The sequence below is a fragment of the Anarrhichthys ocellatus genome, unplaced genomic scaffold (genome assembly GCF_004355925.1).
Source record: "Anarrhichthys ocellatus isolate YVR2014 unplaced genomic scaffold, GSC_Weel_1.0 scaffold4, whole genome shotgun sequence".
Classification (NCBI taxonomy): Eukaryota; Metazoa; Chordata; class Actinopteri; order Perciformes; family Anarhichadidae; genus Anarrhichthys; species Anarrhichthys ocellatus.
In genome coordinates, this window is record NW_022280034.1 from 12,477,445 (window position 1) to 12,492,947 (window position 15,503).

The 15,503-nt window shown below is 45.7% G+C and overlaps 1 protein-coding gene across 4 annotated transcripts; it reads right to left on the reverse strand.

Annotated features, from left to right (window-relative positions):
• Window positions 1–859: 859 nt before the first annotated feature.
• Window positions 860–15,503, reverse strand: mrtfba (myocardin related transcription factor Ba). Of its 4 annotated transcripts, none has more exons than XM_031843246.1 (16): window positions 15,304–15,503; window positions 12,208–12,285; window positions 11,582–11,647; window positions 11,389–11,444; window positions 11,197–11,272; window positions 10,815–10,976; window positions 10,414–10,586; window positions 10,124–10,267; window positions 9,774–10,021; window positions 9,118–9,289; window positions 7,466–8,449; window positions 7,194–7,304; window positions 6,519–6,668; window positions 6,204–6,338; window positions 6,021–6,081; window positions 860–5,395 (listed from the first exon to the last, which is right to left on the reverse strand). In XM_031843246.1, the coding sequence occupies exons 1-16, from the start codon at window positions 15,455–15,457 to the stop codon at window positions 4,884–4,886; spliced, it is 3,282 nt and encodes a 1,093-aa protein (XP_031699106.1). In that variant the 5' UTR covers window positions 15,458–15,503; the 3' UTR covers window positions 860–4,883. The 4 variants fall into 4 exon arrangements, with proteins under 4 accessions (XP_031699106.1, XP_031699105.1, XP_031699108.1 ...); XM_031843245.1 differs by having other exon boundaries at window positions 10,791–10,976; XM_031843248.1 differs by lacking the exon at window positions 12,208–12,285.

Sequence of the window (15,503 nt, forward strand, 5' to 3'; positions counted from 1 at the left end):
TGACACCTTTGATGTTGCATCCTCGCTCTCTTCCTTCCTTCCACAGGTGTGTAGGAGGCTGCTGTTTAATCCCTTTTTTCATGAGCCGTCTGAGAGACGTCCACCACCAGTGTCCCGAGTGTCGAGCAAACATACACAAGCACCAGCCATTTTGACACGGAGGTTACTATATTACCAGCCCTGGTGCGATATGTACAGTACGATCCACGGCTTCTATACCCGAGTGACCCCTTGCCGCGGTCTTGGAGCTGTCTGGGACTCGGCCATTTGACTCAACAGCTGATCCCAGCAATGTAGCTGGAGTCGACTACACCGCTGGTACAATCAGCACAAAGGCTCAGATAACTTAAAGATCTACCGGTAGTGTGTAGGATCTAGCGGTGAGGTTGCAGATTGCAACCAACTGAAACTTCTCCCGTGAGCCATACTTATTCATGATATTCTACATTGCTGCCAATTGATCACCCTGAATACCTTTTATCTTTAAGTTCACACGGTGACCTACTTAAAGCAAATACAAACCGGACTAACTTAAAGAATGTCTAGACTAGCTTATGTGACAGATACTAATAACTCCAAACAAATGGATCGCTGGCTTTTCTGTCAACAATGGAATGACCTTCATGAACATCTGTTATCTCAAAATGGAAATACTTTGGTGAACAGATGCAAATACGGGGCTGTGAACCGCAAAGTCTGACAAACAATGGTTTGCATACACGGCCAGCAGCAACACAATTTAAATGTTGTGCCTTCCTGTACACTTCTGTTTCTATACTCTCGCCAACTGTTTTAAATATTGTTTGTGATAATGTTGTCGGAAATGTTGGTCATTCTGTAATTAACTTCTGTAGAGGCGTTCACAGTACACCAATTTTATTGACACAGAAAGGCATACAGTACTTATATACATCTTTTTGAGTATTTACATTAGAGACCCCATGGATGTTACACATGTAGAAAAATATGCATTACATCTATATAAATATGTACACAATGTGCAAAACATATGGCATACAAACAAGAGGCATAGCATGGGCGGTGGAGACTCGGCTACAATGACGGATGTAAATGTCCCCAAAATACATCGACTGTAATGAAACGTCTGGTCTGCTCTTAAGTTCAGCTTCTCAACCAACAAATGTTTACATGATGATGAACTCTGCAGGTGAAGTGGGACACGCAGGAGAGCTGGAGTCAATACGGGGGAACCTGAGCCGACACCTGTTGACTCCAACTATGAACGTGGAGAAGCTGACAGGAACCTTAAGGGTTCTTCAGATTGACCATGCCTCCACAAACCTCCAACTTTAGAGGGCTATTCAAACATGCTTTTGAACTTATAAACTGTAAAAGTTTTATGAAAAATCGAGGCAGGATGTGACATACAGTACAGTATATCACGGGTCTCTTCTAGAAGGTAACCCACAAGTTGTGAAACTCCCTCAAGATGGTTGAGGTTAGGTGTTGACCGTGAATGGTTACGGTTAGCGCCCGACGGGCAGCCAGAGTTTTCGCAACGTGTGGGTAACCATGTAGACGTGATGGTATATCAAAAGGAGAGCAGCCAGTATTGCTTTAAGCTGTAGATCACATACATGTGTAGATTTAACGCAGCCAAGACGTTTGTGCATGTCTGATATGAAAAGGAAGTAATGAAACGACTCTGCAAACCTGGAATATACACATGGAATCCTCTTTTACATTGGCATGAAAGCAAGATTAAATGTTTTGTCTTTTCATTTTCACCACGCAGAAGAAGTGAAAAATACAAAAAAAACGTGAGAAAATAAAATGTGATATGTTCCACTGCCCTTTTTTGGCAACACAATATTAAATGTGTCAGCCTTAAAGCTGACTGAAGAAAACAAACGGTTCAACTCGTCATCTTGTAGGAAACATGAATCCACTCGTGATTCTTACCCTCGGCGGTACTCAGGGTCCCAGCACCCTGACTCAACTCAACCAAAGGTGCACCAACCAGGAATGAGCACGAGAATGAGGTCATCTCTTACAATTTGTTGAGGCCGTGAAACGGCCTCATTTAAATGTTTGTGCTAAAAAAAAAAAAAAAAAAGCCAACAGAAGAGAGGCAGCGCCCTCTAGAGCCCATGGACGTAACAACAGGTTTAAGTCACTGGACGTGAAAAAAAGACAAGTAAAAAAGCTATTGTGTTTCAAAGTGCCATACAGTGAGACCGCATCAAACCCAAAATGATATCCTTAACTGAGACACTAAATCAGTAACTCAATATTCAGGTTTGAAAACTAACTAGTGGGATATGATGCAATCTGTTTAAAATGATGATTTAGAATTCATGACAACTTTAAAAGTAGCTCAGCCCTCTTCACTGTGCATCACACCTCAAAGGTGCCGGTGCGTTTTTGACTGTAGGACACCAACTGAACAACACAGATAATTAAAAAAAAAACAAAAAAAAACAAAACAGGAAACAGTCATCAGGAGCCTTCTGAAGAGTGGTTTTAAACATGTCAACCGAATGATTTGATTTCATAGATATTAGTACATCGTTTTCAGACAACTCGTGGGCAACGAGCTCGAGACAGCCCGTGATTTAACATGAATACAATCATGCACACAGAGTCACAGGTGTACATGCAGAAGACGGGAAGACAAATCGACACACAGACACACAAACACACACACACGCTTCTCTTACATATCCCCTTGGTCAGTATGCATCACGAGAGACTATTTTCTCAGCCAAATATTACTTTAGAATGGGGCGGTGCTGAAGCTATTTTTATTTATTTTAAGCTTCTGTTGAGGTTTTGGAATGAATCTTTAAATATCTGTCGTCATATTGTTAAATAAACATTGTTATTATATAAATGTCTGAGTTTAAGGTGCTGTCAGATTACTGCTAGACGGCTCCATTAACACAGGTGCGTGCGGTTGAGTAAACCGTTTTAGACCACAATGAAAACATTTTTTAAAGGCTTAACGCCAACAAATATGGATTTCAGCAAAATATCTTGTTGGCTAAAAACATGTGAATTTTGGAAACGATTACATCCATCTTTTTTCAATAAATCTTTCACGTTTGGATCACACGGGTCGGAAACAACCCTTTGTAGCCACCAGTGGAATCTAATTCTACACACAGTGATACTATTAATATCAGCGCAGCCTCATCTTTGTCTGCAGCGGTGCAGAAATAAAACATAACTAAAAAAAAAAAAACGTGCAGCATTAAAATGTTGATCTAGAATCTGAATGTTATGAATGAAACTATTTGGTCCAGCCCGACTTAAGAGTATTCTGGTTCATCCAAATGATGGTTGGTCACTCAATCAGTGGGCTGTTAAAGCAGATTAATCGATCGGCTAAAGGGAATTGTTAACCAGCACATTTGTGGGCTAGTGATGCAATCATTTTCCGCAATCATTTTCCACACACACACACACACACACACACACACACACACACACACACACACCTCGATATAAAGCTCATCTCCTCCAGCGACATCTTCCCTCCTTGATACAACTTGCAATTCACAACTCTTCTGGATATGCGTCTGCATGTCTTATAAACCGACATTTGTTCCCTTTCCACCGCTTTATGTCAGTTTACTATCAGAAGAGAAAAAGCTGCCGACTTGGTGAGCGAAGTCCCCATTTTGTCTAAATTACATTCAAAGTAAGATACTTGGACGACAACACCTGCATCTCTGGAGCAATTGGCCCCCACGATCCTAGCTGTGCATCACCGCAGGTATGCAAAGTTTGCATTCCCTTGTTTCCGAGGTGAATGAGGCGCATCGCCGGATCTCTCCGCCCCTCACGTGCATAGCTCTCACATAGACGGAGGAGCTTCCTCCTCTCGCCATCCGACTGAAGTCGAGTCTTTTGTTCTTTAGAGTCATTGGTTCGTCAGCTTGACCGCAGGGGGTCGTGAAAGGTCAGAAGGGAAACATCTGATACAACACGTCAGATTAGTCAGCGTACGCGTGCTGTACAGTATGTGGTAGACTGGACCAGTGTGAACGGAGGCGTGACCTCCTCTCAGTTAGGAATCCCTTTAAAACATCCGATCATAAAAGGAACAAACGGACTTGACCGTCCAGCACCTCAGACTTAGTTTAGTCTGAGCTTCCCCAGGGGGAGAGGTCAGCAGCTGAGGCTGCACCGACACCGGGACGTCCCAGACCAAGCCTCATTTAAATTCTTATTGAGAATATAAATTCCATTTGTTATTACTTGATTACATCTGTGAGCTGTCATTTAGAGCAACATATTGATTGTGTTGTAAATGACCAGCTTGTATAACCTACAATGGCTCAATATGCTCCAGTGGAACACACATGACACCACGTCTACCCTTTGACATGTAGCTACTGCGCTTACACAGTCAAACAGATGCAGCGGTCACACTGACATCAATGCTGTTCAGGCTCTCTCCCGAGAAGTTCTTTTAGTGTTGTTTAGAGTATTTACACACAGTCCGTGCTACCAGAATTCATTTGGCTCTGTCTCTTGTCTCTTTAAGTGATCATGACCTCTGACCCTGTAAAAGTCTTTTTAAAATCCCTTCATATGTTGGGGGATCTCGTCTTAGTGATGATGTTATTCTGGCTGTTCAGCCATTTGAGGCCCTCTTTTATAACTGTGCAAACTCCTGCGTGTAGTTCAACTTGAATCAGTGCCTGTACAGCATATTCACTGTAGTATAGTGGGAATATTACAGATGGTTTGGATGTACTAGTGAGAGTGGTACGGCACAAAATGCCACGTTTTCTCCCTTTTAAAAATGTGGAAACTCAACCTCGTCGATCCCTTTCCTCTTCTCTTCATCCATCCATCCATCTCTCACTCCTGGCTCAGCTGCTCTCTTCCTCCTTTTGTCATCCACCCCTCCGTCAGTCCCAGTGCAGCTGCAGGTCTTGTGCATCCAGGAAGTCTGCTGGCATTCCCAGAGGTGTGAGTGACCCAGCAGGACCTAGCGGCATGGTGAGGTCCAGCCACTCCATATTGTCCAGGCCTGGGTCGGACAGGCCCATGTTGAGCGAGGACGGCGAGGAAGAATCGCAGAAGGACAAGTCTGACGTGTCCATGGGCGAGTAGGGTTGCTGCTCCATCAGCTGGGCCTGCAGCTCCTCCATCAGGCCCCGTGTGCGCGCGTCTGACGCCGGTGACGTGTCAGCCAGGGTGCGCTCCAGAAAGGCCTCCAGCTGATTGTCTGTGGCCAGCGAGGAGAGGCTGGGCAGGCCGTGGCCGATGAGGGGGCTCAGGGTGGGCGGCGGAGCCAGCTGGATCTGTGCAGGCGGCCTGGAGAGAGCCGTGTTGACCGGCAGGGTTGAGATGTTTGCCGTGACTGGGAGGGTCTTATTGTGAGACACGTGAGGGTCCTGCTGGATAAATGGAGTGATTTCTGGAGGAGGGGGATAAAAACATGCATTAATACGAGGGTTCAACCACTGAGGGAACGGCAACGGTACCACCATTTCCTCACAGTCGTTATAACATGTAATACCATCTTTAGCTTGATAAACACACACGTTTATACTAGACCTGTTACTAGGCCTGAGGAAAAAATAGACCAGACAGATGGCAATAGTATGGCTGCAGATATCGAGCAGGCCCGCAGAGCTCTGTATGGGCCGTCAAAACAGGACCCAATATCATCACCCCCGATGTGTGTGACGGGGTGTGTGTGTGTGTGTGTGTGTGTGTGTGTGTGTTGCTCTCAGAGCGAATTAAAGAGCAAGTGAGAAAGCCGGCTAATGAATAACAAAAAAGTTTCTATTCAGAAGAGGCATCATTTGATCAGCTCTTCAGAATTTAGAGTAGCCTCTGTCATATTAGGTAAGACATCATAAGTATGTAAAAGGCTGATATGATTCATAATCAATTCTGTGTACATAATCTGTGACGTCACCAAACTCAAAATGTTGCTGCCTACAAAGCAGTTTCCTCATTTGCCTGAGACGAGAATGTTTTCAACATGCTCGTACTGAACAGAATGTTGTGGGGGTGTGTGCCGTCGGTGCCTTTACCTCCACTCTGTATGAGGATGTCGAACAAGTCATCCATTTGCTGGCTGGTTGCTGTGGGGACCTGAAAAGACAGTCGACAAGGTTACGAGACTGAAGGCTGCTGAAAACAAGAAAACAGAAAGTATTCTGAAAGTATTCTGAAGGACACGGTGATGCGTTTGTTTGGGCTGGTGCGTCTCTAACCTGTGAAAGATTGTTGACGTGCAGGTTGCGGCTCTGTTTGATGGCCTCCTCATAGCGGGGAGGCTCTCGTATCTTGGGAGGCTGAGGAACAAGAGAGGTGGGCTGAAGGATGAAGGTAGGCTGGGGAGAAGAAGACTGGAAGGATAAGAGAGAGACGGAGAATTAAGAACAGTGTATGAAAAAAGAAACTCTCCGGGTCAAGTTGGGAAAATTGTGAAAATGAAATAGTAAATGATCTCTTCTTGAGGGAAGCGTAATTAATATGAATGTAGGATAGGAATAACCCCCCCTCCAGTGATAACTCAGCACTGATACCTTATTGAGGGGTCCGTTGGAGGTGTGACGGTTGGGTGAAGCTCGTGGAGAGACCCGGTTCTCTGGGCTACTTCTCAGGAAACACTGTGGATTCATCTCAGGCCTAGTCTGGCTCTCCAAACCAGTAGTGTTACTGCACATAGTCAGAGTCTGTCAACACACAAGACAGATGCGAACATCAGTGTTGTTTTAAAGAAGGAACTGGAAACACAGCAAATGGGACGAGGGGCAGACACCTTCCTAGCTCCCACTCAGCATGAGACGATATGAAAATGTCAAGTCAGGATCATCAGTCACAATATTAGGCAAATGGTCATTAAATATGCATAAAATTGGATAAAAATAACGTTTTTTTGTGAAAAACAATGAAATATTCTTAAATAAGGTAAACGTAGATCATAAGGTCTGCATACATAAAGCGTACATTTAAAAACGGCAACATTGTGCGAGTCTGTTCCTGTATTTCTTTTTAACAGGCCCTATTTTCTACAATCAATTTCGAAGACATCACCATAGTCTCTGGGAAATTGTAATGACAACTTTACAGCAGTACTTCTCCAGCTACCATCATTACACATTACTGTCTTCGAACAGCGCCGGATAAGCATTATTGTTTGAGGCAAGGCAATAAGAGACTTCTCAGAGAAATGCAACTAACTGCGCGGCGTGGCTGACCTGTAGCAGCGGGTTGTGGTTGGATAACTGCTGGTTGGATGCCGTCTCCCTCTTAGTGGTTTGCCGCTGAGGAGCTGAGGCCTGGACCAGGCCTGGATTTGAGACTGTGGCCTGAAGAACAGGAAGGAGAAAAGGGTGTAAGAACATATTGTGAGTCTATACATCCGGTTTTCTAATTAGTAAGCCCCTAAAGCAGGTAAGCAAGCTCTAACGCTTCTCTAACAGGCACCACAACATGTGACGTCACTCTACTTTTTTTTTAGCAATCGTACCTGCAGGCTGACATTGGTGTTTGGCAGCTGGATTGCTGTAGCGCTGTTGGGTAGCGAGACTGGGAGGAGGCCTGTGGTGGTTAACAAGGTCTGGGGCTGACCCAGCACCTGGGACACCCCGCCTGGGTGGCTGATGAAGAACTGCTGCAGGCTCGGGGCTGCAGGCTGGGTCTGGAGTTTGGGACTTCTCTGTGACTGGGAGAGGAGGCGAGGGCTGCCGATTATTTGGGGCTGGGCTTGGGGCTGGATCTGGGTGATGATCTGGGTTTGGGTCTGGAGCTGGAGAGGCTTGCCAGAAGAAACAGTCACATCCTCCAACTTGACTACTGTTGGCCGGGGGGAGAGAGTCTGGATGCCCAGGATAGAGTTGGGGATTGCACCGGCAGCGGATGAACAGTTTGACAGGACTGTGCCCTCCATTTTTACCACATTTGAGCTGCGGACAGTAGAAACAGGGTTCATGGCAGATACAGAGTCAGCGGTGCAGCCACCCTGGCCTCTCTTCTCCACCTCCAGCTGCATCTTCAGCGCCTCAACCAACCTCTGCTCCTGCTCCAGCTTCTTCATCAACTCCACTATCTGCTGCTCCTTTTCATGCAGCCGCCTGTCTTTTTCTTCCGGGACTTGAAAAGACGACAGAGACGAGGATTGTGGACCTGGCCAGCCAGAGCTCACCATCTGTGTTTCAGAAAGAGCCTCAGACATGCCGAGATCCTGCTGGAGGGTCGAGCGATCAGTGGGAACGGGTGAGACCGGCGGAGTCGGGTTCATGTTCTCTGGAGCCACCTGCTGGACTGGAAGGACTATGGCGGGGCTGCTAGTGGTGACCTCCATGGGCATGGAGGAGACGGCAGGGACGGGAATAGTGGCAGGAGCCGAGGTGCAGTGGTTGTCCTGGAAAGGCTTCAGTCTTTCCATCAGGTCAGTCTTTGTTCCCGACACGGGGAGGCCACGCAGCTTCAGCTCCAGTTTTAGTTCAGCCACCTAGACAAATACAATCACATAAACCAGTTTAGACTAGAGCTAGAGGAGGAGTGCAGCTGATGCCGATTAGCTTAGCACAAAGACTGGAGGCAGGGAGAAACAGACGGCCTTGCTTAGTCCAAAGACAATCTGCCATCTAACATCAGTTGACCAACAAGACTCCAAGAAGTCACTGATCTCGGCAAAGAAATACAACTTTTACAGTTTTTGCACGTATTAAACAGTAAGATACTGTATCTGTCTGTATAATCAATGTGTTTATCAGTGAGCTTTAGAGGTGCTGTTGTTAGGCGGACTTAACTACCTTCGGACAGAGCAGGACGATCTGCTTCTCCTGAATTTTAATATTTGTGTTAAACCAATGCAACTTTGAGAAAAAGAGATTTGAAGTTGAACAATATGAAGTCTGTGCCCTCGGGTTCTCTTTGTTTTATCAAACTTCCCAAATGACTAAACAGAAGCTTGTTAGATCTTATGAGAGCTTATCAGATTGTTGCTACTCCTGGCTGTGTGATATCTCGACAGATCAATTTCAACAGCTGAGTGGGCCTAAAAAACGGTAATTTCTACCTTGAGGCCACAATCATAACGATAATTTCAACTGGGCTCTGCTTTTCCAAGCTACAGGGGTGAAGGGGAATGCTGGTACCAGTGGGTTTTCCAAATACCTTCATCTCCTCCAGATTGGCAGGCAAGACTCCCGGCTTGCGGTTTGAGAGAGAGTTGTTTGGACGAGCCAGAGCTGAAGTTACGGGGGGAGGTGGAGGTGCAGTGGGCAAAGACACCATAATGGAGGTTGGAAGGCTCCCGGCGCTGCCGCTCTGACCCTCGGCTACAGGCCTTCGGTGAGAAATGAGACACAAAAACATGAGGTCATTGTTATATCCCAACATTATTTACAGCGCTTGCGTAGCACGTGAATGAGAAACAGAAAAGAGGAAGTGGAGGTGGGAGAAAGAGGGGAGGTGGACAAAGGAGTATTAACGGAGAGCTCATGGAAGAGGCAGGAAAGAGAGAGAGGAAGTCTGTTCCCAGTATGAACAGAACATCCATCCTGTGCCTCACTAACACAGCCAGTCAACCAAACCACAGCGCAGTAGTTCAAAGGGAGCTTGGTCATGCCGCGGCTGTGAGACATTTATGAAAACAGCAGCTGGTGAAGCAACATCTTGGTAGATGTTAATATGATTAGATGCAAAGTTGTTATTGGAAACTAGCTAATGGCCCTCTGGGTCACTGAAAGCAAAAGTACTTGACTATGGAGACGAGCCAAAACCAAACTAAAACAACACAATCACAAAGTTCTAATGTTTTATGTACGTACTTGAGCGGTGCCGGTAATATAGTCTGGTAGTTGTAATGCTGCTGTTGCTGGCTAAGGATCTGCAGCTGGAGGAACAGCTGTTGTTGCTGCAGCAGTCGGGCATAAGAGGAGTCCATGGGTGCTTCGCTGGCCTCCAGCTTCTGGTCGGGGGGAACATACTGGTGGTACTTGAGCTTTTTCACTCTGGACTTGGGCTCCTTGCCCTTCTTACTGCGGCTCTTCTCTGACGGATGCTTCTGCTGACTTTGCTGTTGTGGGAGGAAACAAAAAGAAACGCACCATTCTGTCCAGCAGTATTCAAATATTACAGAAATATATTGAATTTAGAGGTGGTAAAAAAACGCTCTTACTTTCACCAGTGTTGGGCCTGGCTTTAAAATAGCAGCTGGGATGACTGGCTGTGCCGGAGGGACAGCTGGGCGGCTGGCAGGCTGTTCAATCGCAGAGATCACTTTCACAAAGTCTGTTGTTGCTTGAGTAGCGACTGGGAAGGTCTGAAGAAACAACAGAAAGACACCAATCACTGCAAAGCAAACACTGAACTTTGAATGAACACCGTTATGAGGTTTGAAGGTATAAAGACCCGGGGCTATTAGAGCAGGCACACACAAACACATGTTTTACTAGTCCTGTATCTGACCTGCAGCGGGGTGCTGGGTACCGGTGGTGCTGGGACTACAGAAGGCGTCTCTGGCACTTTGATCTCCACGGGAGAGGGGACACGAGTCTGAGACTCCTGGCTGGCTAGATGCTCTGGGGACAGGGCATCGCAGCTGTCTTCATCCAACACTTTCGGATAATTCACCGTACCCACTGACAGACAACAACAAAAAGTCCAGCACTTAATCACTCACTGTTTTTTTGTATCTCTGTGCAAGTAATACACAACTTTTATCATCATTTCTGTCCCAATTCCCTGCACGGCTGATCAAACATGACTTCTTCCTGATACTGTCCATCAAGGCTCTTAAAAACAATTGCACTGGCTGTCTAATACGGCAACATTAATCGTTTTACCATCACTGTTTCTCTGCGTCTCACCGGTGATTGCCTGTTTCACACTGGAGTCCACAGGCAGGATGTTTTTCTCCACCAGCTCCAGAGGGCCGGGTCTCTGGGCGATCTTCTCGTTCAGATTGTCGGCCAGCCGCGCCCTCTTCAGTCTCATCTGGGTGGCCTGTAATGAGGGTTCTGCTCCGGTCTCTGCAGAACAATAAAAGATTTAAAAAAAAACAAAAAACTGTAAAACTTCAGTTTGACAATTTCTTGTTTGCGGCGCTGGCTAGAAAAGTATTTGTTTGTTTGTTAATAGCATCGTGTCTGATGCCAACTGGAATTCTATTATGCTTAAAAAAAAAAGTCCACATGGAACACCAGATAATACTTTAAGTGTTGGTAGTGAGAACTAGAGGATCACCAGTACCTTGCAGGATGTGCATCCTGACCAGCTCTGCTCTCTCTGGACGACTGCGGATCTTGTGCTTGAGGAAATTTTCAGTCTGAAGAGAAAGACAGGCAGTCAGTTAATCATCTGAATGTTCATGCCACACAACGGTCCAGGAGTTTATTTCCTCTGCCTCTCAAGTCCACAGCTAGCACCTTGTTTCCAACATACCCTGGCTCTCTCCAAGCTGCGAATCTGCCCGTGGAAAGCTGCCGGGCTCTTCAGAGCTGCAACACATTACATTTTCATAAATGCAAAAGTCGGAGCACAATATTAAAAACAAACGATCTAGAAAAAGAGCAAACATGTTGATTATCTCAGCCATCATACACACTGCATCAGCTTTTCAGTGATGGACACTCACGTGGCATGATGCCCTGGTCCACCAGCTGCTCCCGGGTTCGCCTTTGCTGAAGCCTCAACTGCAGGACTGCAAACAAGAAATATTATTAAAGAAAAACAGAGTGATTTGGATTGTAATATAAGTACATAGAATATAAAGTTCTATAAGTTAAAAAAAACATGAGAAGACAAATGAGTGAAAGCAGACAGAACAATGAGGTATTGTGTACAAATAGGGAATAAAATTTAAAAAGCTGAGAAGGGAACAGACTTCAGTCTTATCCTGAGGGCTTTACTAGTGCAAGTCCTCAGTAGCTGTTTAAGGCTGTGATGGTGTTTCATTATGTTTACGTAAGCCTTTGTTTACCAGGGTATGACATTTCACATGCTGTTTACATCTGGACCACTGATACCCCAAAATCAAAGCAACGGTGGAAGGCAATCAGAAGAAGCAAAGACGGACATCCACCACCAAAATATTAGATCTCATTATCATTTATTTCATCCCTTTATTTCCATCTGTTTATAAAGGTGGGCTTTTGTTTTATTAACCCACAAAAACTTCCAGAAGTCCTGGACAAGCCTGCAACAGCATATGCCTACTCGAGTGGAAAAATGAGCATAACAACAAAGAAGAGGAGTGCTCACCTGCTCTGAACCTAGTGCAGCGGTCAGTGGGGGTCTCTACCTCCGTATAGGCCATTGTCTGAGTGTGAGAGTCCTGGCCTATAGAGCAGTCCAAAATACAACCGAGTGATTAAGCCATTTCACCCCAGGGTGACAGTCTTGTATGAAAGCCTAAAATATGTAACTTATAGACGCATCATCTCTCAGCCGCGGTGCAATATGATCAGCCGAATGGTAGGAATCCACAGCTTCTTAGGATTAGAGAAGCAACATTAGGCCCGTCCTGCACTCCTCCCAGACTGTTTTTTTTTTTACAGCAGGGCCACCTCCCACCCCGCCCCACCACCCTGCTCTTACTCCCCCCTCTCTCTCGGCCAGTTTGGGACGGCTTATTTCCTGGCTGTAGGCGATCCCAACGCAGCCTGATGTGACGTCTACACAGCTTCCTTGTAACTTTAGAGGAATAGTCGAGAGTCTGAGTCAGCACTGACTAAAGACAAAGGACAATAACAACTTCGTCTGCAAGCTGAAAAGATGAACAGTGTTTTATAGCGTTACTTTGTTAGAGGGTCTACAACATATGGATGTGTCACAGTAAGTGGGAGGAGTTGTGGATTTGCACGAATTAAATAAGAGCTGTGAATATAGACACTTCCCCATTCATATGAAGGGATGCGTCAAAGCTTACAGGGAGACAATAACTCTTGGTCCAACAGGAAACAGGTGGCCCAACCAACTTCACATTTTTAACCCCCCCCCCCCCCCCCAAACTGTCACACATCAATATGACATAACCTTTTGCATACATGGCGTACTGGAGGTTTAATTCCAACAAGGGCTGAGGTTAAACAATTACAGAAATCTATTCTCGCTCAACATCGGAGCAGATGCTAGAGATTATTTTTATAACGTCTTAGTTCTCATAGTAACAATGAGCTAATATCGGCATAGGGAAAACCATCCCTTCAATTGTCGCTATACGATCCGATCGCCACAGGCCTAATTTGGACCCCAACTACACTGAATAGTTGGAGAAAGATATGCAGAGGGGACATGTTTGCTTAAGGTGACATAGACTTCCAGTCAGTGACATAGACTTCCAGTCAGTGGCATTGTCCTAAGTTCCTCCGGGAAACGCTGCTCAGCCTGACGCGCACATGTTGACCTGTGAACTAGAGAGGTGGAGGAGAGAGGCGGATGACATGACTGAGCTGTTTATGCACACAGTGACAGGCACGCAGTCAGCAGGTCAATGGAGGAATCACAGGCTAGCATGGAAACGTGTCTGTTTCCACTGCAGTTAACAAGTGAACTGAAGTAGATTTAAAGGGTTTAATATAATATAGAAATAAGACAAGGCAAAACACAGCTGATGACATATGGGAAGCAAACAATAAGTGGTATAAAAATGACATGATGCATTACTAAGGAATAGTTTTGACATTTTTGGAAATACACTTATTTGTTTTCTTGTTGCGCATTAAATAGGAAGATGAACTTTCAAATCTGTCTGGTCAATATGAAAGAGCGAGCAGCCAGCTAGCTTAGCTTAGCATAAAGACCGGAAACAAGAGGCAACGGCAGCGCATGTACACGCTAGGGCCGGTAGCTCCCAGGAATTTCGCAACATTTTTCGTCTTTATTTGTCGTCTTTCCTCTTTATTACTGGAGCACTGATGGCCATATGACGGAATACACTCATTCAACAGTCATTATGGTTTCCAACGGTCCATGAACACATCATGTGTGTCGAACGCTTACATCAGAAAAAGCAGCCAATGCTTAAAATTGTGATTTCATCAACAACATGTCATGAGTTAATTACAGACAACATTCGCGAAGTTTGCCTTCTACTCTGGGAAGTAACCCCCCTAACTAACTTTTTTGCACTTCTTCATCCTCTTAGCAGGCTCTGCAGTTATCAATAATAATATTGATTTCACATAATAGGCTAATCTCTTTCTGGCCAGACTCTCATTCCCCGTCACAACAGACCCCGAGCCCCGAGTCTTCACGTCCCAGACTGCTGACCGAGCAGTTCTCCTCTCTCCCTCCAGACTCTCTGAGCTGCAGCCTCCTGCTGTACACAACCGAAGTGGTCTTAGACACTCGGACCTGTCATGATGGTGGACAGATTAACACCTGCATGTTAAAACCAACATGTGAGAGGGGGTACTCTGCGGTTGGCAAAGAGCTGGGGATGGCTTAGAGTGTGGAAAGTATGAGGTGTGTGTTCCCACTAGAAGGGAAATGACAAAAGCCGAGATGATGAGTGGGCGCTGCTACTGTTGACATTCCACAAAAAAGAAAAATGTTCCACCGTCGAGTCAGTGTTATTGTGCTCTGGTGTAGACAGCAGCAGCCGCCGCCGTGCACAAAATCCCAGAATTATCCAAAAAGTGTTTAATCTCATAGCTCTGGCTGAACAGTTTTGTGGACTGTATCTGACAAACTGGATTTTATATACAAGCATAGTGACCAATATCACAGTGACTGCACTGAACTGATCTCCCTAAACTGTCTTAAGCCACGATTAGGAACTGGCAAAGGCAGCATCTACCCCACTCCTAAAGCCTGGTAATCGCATATCCATCCATCAGTGTCTGAGTCAGGGCCGTGCGGCTGCCAGAGCAACACCAGCACCGTGAGTCTAATGAGAAGCCAACATGTTGGCTGGCTCACATGATGAAGATGCTGGAATAATGTTGAAAACAAAAAGCTGATGGAAGTTTCACTCACTTTTATGGCCCATTTTGAACTTAATAGTTAGGTATGCAGCATGTGCCTGTGTGCATGCATGAATAGTGTGGAGGCCATATAAGTATTGAGGGTATTTAAGGATAAAACGGGGCTGCTGTGAGTGTCAGCATGCAGGAGGAGTTGCAACAACAGGCAAGGAGCATAATGTTATTATACTGTATATTATCTGTCAAGTTTGAGTTTGATGTATGTGGGATTTCAGTGAGACAGTTGTTCATTTTTAACCCCCAATACATTTTTTTTTCTATTTTTTGAAAATTGAAATCTCTTTTGGTCACTCTTTCACCATGGTGGCTTGTTTAATGTATCTCCTGTCTCGGCGTGCCGTGACGGGCTTGTTCGGCAGTGTTTCCTCACCATTTTTGCGTTCATTGAGTGGAGGCAGAGGCTGCAGCGACAGCTCCTCCATCTCATGGGTAACCGCCTCGCTCTGGGGACTGGGCAACAGCAGACTCGACATCTCGCAATCCCCCTCTGATCCCAGCAGCCCGTAGGACACCTGGAGCTCCATGTTGCATCGGGAGGGGAGGCAAGCAACAAGACGGTGGGGGGGGGGG

What these genes read in the sequence shown, in the direction of transcription:
- mrtfba (XM_031843245.1), bottom strand. Translation starts at nt 15,457, where the DNA reads ATGGAGCTCCAGGTGTCCTACGGGCTGCTGGGATCAGAGGGGGATTGC. An exon ending in ACACCAATGTCAGCCTGCAG is followed by an intron (nt 7,305 to 7,465) that starts GTACGATTGCTA and finishes CCTGTTCTTCAG; the next exon opens with GCCACAGTCTCAAATCCAGG. An exon ending in ACCACAACCCGCTGCTACAG is followed by an intron (nt 6,669 to 7,193) that starts GTCAGCCACGCC and finishes GTGTGTTGACAG; the next exon opens with ACTCTGACTATGTGCAGTAA.